At 35.5% G+C, this 6,903-nt stretch overlaps 1 protein-coding gene across 1 annotated transcript; it reads left to right on the plus strand.

Annotated features, from left to right (window-relative positions):
* Nucleotides 1–3,880: 3,880 nt before the first annotated feature.
* Nucleotides 3,881–6,296, plus strand: LOC141406261 (uncharacterized). The gene is made up of 3 exons (XM_073991501.1): nucleotides 3,881–4,029; nucleotides 4,528–4,598; nucleotides 4,669–6,296. The coding sequence occupies exons 1-3, from the start codon at nucleotides 4,012–4,014 to the stop codon at nucleotides 4,883–4,885; spliced, it is 306 nt and encodes a 101-aa protein (XP_073847602.1). The 5' UTR covers nucleotides 3,881–4,011; the 3' UTR covers nucleotides 4,886–6,296.
* Nucleotides 6,297–6,903: the final 607 nt, after the last annotated feature.

Below are 6,903 nucleotides of genomic sequence, written 5' to 3' on the forward strand. Positions count from 1 at the left end.
TTTTCCAAAAAAACGTATGTATGTATTTAGGGGATTTTATAAATTTTGTTAATTTGAACCGACAAAAATGTTCATTAGGATTAGGGATCAAAAGTTTTGCGGAGGAGATACTAAAAGGAATGGATCTACATTGACCATTATGGAAGTGGATCTTCAGCCACTACATATGGTGCCATATGTGGTTTTACACTTCGGGATGTTTACTCAAGAAGTATGGACTTGCCCCTGACAAAACGTTTACCATCGTAATTGAGGCAGAGAATGCAAGTTGTTTCAACAAAAATCAAAGTGATTCGATAGCAGGTCTTAAAGTGAACTTATCCGAAATTTTGTGTGGGAGGTACCGAATGGATTGGACAAATATAGTCCATGTTTAAACCTGATCTATATCTAGTAGATATATTAGGATGTGTAAAGTATAGACCAATTCGGCCACTCCCTTTAAGAGTTACCGTATGAACAAATTTTCCGAACATTTTTGAATTTTTGTGGGGGAGGTACATGAAGGAGTGGACCGATATGGCTTATCTTCAAACTTAGACTATGTTTGGACAAAATATTACTAAGGCCAAGTTTTGGACCGAATCGGCAGATCCGTTCTAGAGTTATTTTGCGCTCCAACCACCTCACACGGTGTCATAGGGGTTTTTTTACAACTATCAGGCTATTTTCTCAGGAAGTATGGACTTGCCCCTAATGAAACTTGTACCGTCGTATGGAGGGCAGTGAATACAAGGTGCTAAAACAAAAATCATAGTGGTTCGAGAGATGGCCCTAAACTGAACTTTTCCGAAATTTTGTGTGGGAGGTACTCGAAGGAGTGGACCGATATTGGAACCTCGTCTTCCTCATGTAGAATGTTTACGATATACAAAGTATGGACCAAATCGGTTACTCCCTTCAAGAGTTATCGTGCGGACAATTTTTCCGAACATTTTCGAACTTTTGTGGGGGAGGTACCTGAAGGAGTGGACCGATATGGCCCATCTTCGAACTTAAATCAAATCTGGACAAAATATTTCGATACCCAAAATTTGAACCAAATCTATTGATCCGTTCGAGAGTTATCGTGCGCACCAGCCAGCCAGACAGACGGACGGACATTGCTAGATCTACTCAAAATTGTCTGAAACGGATATCGTACAAACATACTTGGGGTCTAAAACCATTATTTCGATGAGGCATATTTTTGGCCGTATCAAAGTGTAAATACCCTCTTTAGCCTAAATGCTGAGGGTATAAATATCGCGGTTCAATGCGCGCAATAGTCAAGATATACTTTTGCAGGTTTTCTTACTTTCAATGTATCTATATCCGCCGTTTTAGTGGATTTGGATGGATTAGAACACGGAAGGGTTCATTATATCCGGCGCGCAAAATAGTTGTAAATTTTAAAGCCAAAAAATATATATTTTTTAAATGTACGCACGAAGTTTTCACCTTTGGACTCCTATTACTAGGAAGCTGTACGGAGCACACTCATGAGATACACATCAAACGACGCGGAATCACAAGTTCTACAATCTTGTTTATAGTTTAGATCATTATCTGGTTGCACCCTCTAATTATAACAAAAATTCAAAAATAAAAACACCGAAATCAAAACTTCAAAATGTCAGCATCGTTTTTTGTGGGATGTAGTATTTATATCGAAAAATCAACCATTAGAACCATGTTGCCCAAGGGGTATTCTTTAATTATTTCTAAGAGCACAGGTCTGAATGTGGCGTGGTTTGGCCAGAAATCAAGAAAGAACACAAAAATGTGTTTACTTCAACACATTTTCATCCATTTTTGCCACAGCTTCCAGGTAAATTATGTTTTATGGTCCATATTATGAGATCGTGGCTAAAACACATCTATTAACAGAAGTATATCCATATTTCATAAAATATATTTACAGTTCACGATTTATTAAATGGTAAACCTCAACTTCAACGATTGCAAAACTATTTCGAATATTACCATATGTACAGTGGTGGCTAATATATTTGCAACAAATTGGACGTTTTAGAAAACTGTATTTAAAATATTTGTTTGAAGCTAAAATGAAGTATTATTTTGCCAATATTTATATTTCATTGTTTCAAGAATTCCAAGATAAACAGTTCAGATACGATATGCAACAACATTTTTTTAAAAAAAATATCGAAATACATAATACACCTCAGATCATGATTAACCACAAACATTGAATATATATACACTTCCGGAAAAGGGGCCGCCTATACCAAAAGGAAAATGTTTAAAAACATTTAGTGTTCGCCATAGCTCATTGACATTACATAATAACTACCGTGTTTTGTAGTCTTCAATCTTTGTGGTTAATTATCATCTAATGTGCTTTCTAAAACTTATTAACCCAGAAAAAATTCGGATCCGTTAGTCATTATGTAACCCACTACAAAGTAATGTAACCAAAAATAACTCCTTAATAAGTTATGAGACGTTGTGTGTCCGACTACAAATACGAGGATTGAACACACTCACTGTCAGCTCGCTACTTTTTTTTTTAAAAACAAAAAACTGTTTTTAGTACACATGTAAGCGTGTAAACTACCTTTAATGTTCGTACGCGTGACCTAGTATGTAGTGTGGTCGGCTAAAAATCAGAAGTTCATATGATCAAATATAGTAGGCAGTAAATAAAATAAAATAAACTTAAAATTAAAAGAGGTTGAAAAAAAATTCTACATCTACTGTTCCAAAAAAATATTTTTTTAGCTTATTTTACAACTTCTAGTGGCCACAGAATAACTAGTTATTCTAGTGGTGATAGAATAACTAGTAATTCAGTGCAACATGCCCTTGTTAAAATAATGGGTTAGTACAGGGTTTTGTAAGTAGTTACGACTACCATTTATTTAAGGAGGATTTTTTTGCTGGGAAGTTTATAGAATGCAGAATTTCCAATGATACCGCCCGTTACAAATTCAATGGATCAGTATCCTTCATTCTTATAGGGACCCAATCCCTACGATCATGTGTTTTTCTAGACCAAGATTTCTGACTTTTGCTAATAAATGATATAACTGCACTCTAAACTACGAATTTTATTAAATCGACAACTGAAATGTGGAGAAATTTCCATTACTTTTTAAGTTTCTGACCCTTGCACCCTACTCCCGTAAGATCCACAACTTCTCCGATGAAGTACATATGACTAATATCAGTTTTAAAACCTCATTCACTTTTAAACTCCCCAAAACAAAGCAAATGATTTGTCTTGTATAAAAAGTGATATTTTACAAAATATTTTACAAAATATGAAGGAACAAAAGGGAAACTTCTCGCACACTGTTGAGTGCAGCTCGATTCAACATTTAACTAATTGATTTGGGACCTTCTTCTTACCGCTAAGTCCGAACGGCGTGTCTAACGAAACCATTTGTCTGAAAAATTCTCATGGACTGTAGGCTCGCATTACGCTGAAAAATGTTTTTCTAGGCGGTATGCTAACCATTGCATCACGGTGGCACCCTATAAACTACTACTACCCCTCATCAAAGGTCTAGGCTGTCAAAGACTTATTTTATTAAAACTAATATACTATTTACTTTCCCAATAGTTTGTTGGGTGTTCGGTCAACGAAATAATAACAGCTCTGATGGTTGCAACTGATCCATGCGGCACATACAATGTGCTCGTAAAGAAAAGTCTTTGAATACGTTTTGCAAATCTACTAAATTATGTTATATTTTCCTAACGTTTTATGTGTCTGTTCAACTGTCTGCAAGCCATCAGCCGAAGGCTAAACACAGCAAAAACAGGTGGCGGTACAGCGTCGGCAACATTGGCAGCTAAGATGAGCAGCAAACTTGTTTTAACCTAGTCGGCGCTGTCTTTGTTCGTATTTAAACAAAGGTGATTCCAACACGTTACTGGTAATTGTAACGGAACTCTGTCACGAAAAGGTTGTGTCTGCCACGGCCACGGTCGCGATAACTCACCAAACAAAAATCATTGTGTTTTGCATTTGCGCTTCGATCGGGCGAAACAACGGGACAAAACATGTATTTCTCGAAAGGAGTAAGTGGCGTTGTGAAGCAGTGTGTAAAAAGTACACTACATGTGACTAACGGACGACTTGAGAATAATCCAGAAAAATTACAACATACAAGTGGCAGTTAGGAGGTGGTTGTTTATATCCGGAAAAGATAATCAGACATGTTTCTGTTGGGTTTAATGGTCCAAGTCGAGTAATGTGCATTACTAGAAAACTTATAGTTAGTTGTTGGTGTCATGATAAAGACATGTAAAGTTAGTTTTGAAATTGTGGATTTAATCAAGCGACATAACTAATTTAAATTGTTCGGAAGAAACATTTACTTTGATAAAATGTTACTCGCAGACCACTTGTGTGTACATTTATGAGTTTTCAAATCAGGATATACGGGTGCTTATCGAATGGACTCCAAGACGTATACTTCATATGTGAAATGCCATTAAGTTTACGACAGCAGCTTAGGAATACCTGAGCGTATACTTAATATTTTTTATTTTTTTTTATTTTATTATTCTTTTCAGCTTACTACACTTTCCATTCTCCTACTGATGCTAGTCTTTGTGGCTGCATATCCATCTAAAGAGAAACTGAAGTGAGTATGGAAGCAACTCCAATATATTCCAGACATTTCCTAAAACAAAAACCGACTTATTGCATTACAGAATACGTATTCATGTACCCGTTAAACACCATACACACATCCATACCAAAACTGTGGTAAAGAAAGTGCCACTACCTATTCCAGTACCCATTAAAGAACACAAGGAACACAAGGAACCCAAAGAATACAAAAAACATAATGACGAAGAAGCTGAAGATGATTTCGAAGGTTATGATTATCCCAAGAAGAAGAGAAGAACAAGACATCCGTTTGTATAAAACCTTGTGCGCTAGAATTTAAAACTGAGAAGAAACGGAAGTGGAAGATAGGTACTAAATTAAAAGTGCAATATCAACAATACATAAATCAAAGAAAACCAATAACGTATCGGTATTTTACAAATGTATGCGAATAGATAGTATAAGTATTCTATTTAACATAAAAATAAATATATTAGGATTTTTTATTTGGATAAAGACGTCTTTGTGATGCTAACTTGAAAAAAAAACTTGAAGATTGAAAAAGAATACAAATAAGTAATTTTGATATTTAGCGAATTGTTCAGCAACTGAAAAACAACAAAAACTATACAGAATTTATTTATTATTTATTATATTACGAGCCTTGTGTCTAGTGTGTACTATCCTGCGTGTAATTGAGACCAAGGACAATTGTAACAAAATATTAAACATAACAAGTAACAAAAAGTATCATTCGTTTTTGCCGACAGAGATATACCCTCAGCCTATATGAATCGGAACTTTCATCTACGTACAGAATTTTGTGGCTCTTTTTGGACATTTGAACATGCCGACAAAATGTGGATTAGGATTAAAGTTCAAAATGTTGCGGAGGAGGTACTTGAAGGAATGGACCGACAAAGTCCATTATGGAAGTTGATTTTATTTTGGGGGTCATATCTTTTCGATTGATATAGCGCCCACTAGTCACTTTAGTGGGTCATAGTATAAATTTGGATCAGTATGCCAGGAAGCATGGACTTGTCCACGGAAAACATAAGCTCGCTGTAAACGGGACCACAACGAACAGCATCGGTATACATTTCCCAAGGAACTTCGAACAAACCGTAAACTGCACTTAGACATAAATGTTGAACTTTTACGGCGGAGGTACCCTAAGGAGAGGACCAATATGAAGTTAAACTAAATGTGGACAAAATATTAGAAGATCAAAAGTTTGGACCAAATTGGTTGCACCAATCAAGATATATCGTGCATACCATTTTAGTGACATTTTTTAAATATTGGGGGAAATACCGATATTGCCCATCTTCGAACTCAAACTAAGTTTGGACAAAATATGACGAAGACCAAATTTTGGAACAAATCGGTTGATCCGTTCGAGAGTTATCTTAAGCTCCAACCCCTACACACGTTGTCATAGGGGTTTTTTGCACCTTTCAGGCTATTCTCCGAAGAAGTATGGACCTGCCTCTGAAAAAATCTTGCCGACTCACACTGGTCGAAACCACTGATCTAGCGGCGCGAAAGTAAAAAAATCGAACTATAAAACTGCGAAATATTTTCCATTGTATCGATTACAGACACTTTGCAGACAAAGACTTTGTTTTTTCATTTTTGTTGTTGTAAATATTCACTCAGTTATTCACTATCAAATAAAAGAGTTTTTGTTGCATCAGATTAAAAAAAAAAATTGTAGCAAAAAAAATTAACTTCATATTTGTTTAAATGTTACATAAATTCGTAATGAAACTGGACAAGATTTATTTTTAATTAATAGCAGAGAGTGTGATTTAAATGATAAAAATTAGTTTGGGGTCTGGAGGTACTTAGTTACAAGGCAAAACATTTTCAAAAAATTAAATTTTTTAGTGATTTATGCACAGTTTATACAGTTGGCCATTCAGCCCAAACTAGTTAGCCCTGACTATTAAGTTTGCTGTCAAATACATAAAATACAAAGGAAATCAAATCACAATAATGAACAATCTATTATGTTTGTTGTCAAATGTTGTTAACAGAACTCTGAATGGCCAACTGCAGTTGGCCATTCAGCCCAAACTAGTTAGCCCTGACTATTAAGTTTGCTGTCAAATACATAAAATACAAAGGAAATCAAATCACAATAATGAACAATCTATTATGTTTGTTGTCAAATGTTGTTAACAGAACTCTGAATGGCCAACTGTATAAACTGTGGATTTATGGGTTGCACGCGCTTGTTCCATAGAGTGCATCTTGTAAACTTGGCCGAACTTGGGTTCGATTATTTGTTGGGGAATGAAATTGGACTCTCTGGATACGGAGTAACCACA

Source organism: Musca autumnalis, unplaced genomic scaffold (genome assembly GCF_047663935.1).
Source record: "Musca autumnalis isolate F117 unplaced genomic scaffold, ASM4766393v1 scaffold_5, whole genome shotgun sequence".
NCBI lineage: Eukaryota > Metazoa > Arthropoda > Insecta > Diptera > Muscidae > Musca > Musca autumnalis.

Coding starts and splice junctions, on each gene's coding strand:
- LOC141406261 (XM_073991501.1), top strand. Junction 4,599..4,668: donor CCATCTAAAGAGAAACTGAA/GTGAGTATGGAA, acceptor ATTGCATTACAG/AATACGTATTCATGTACCCG.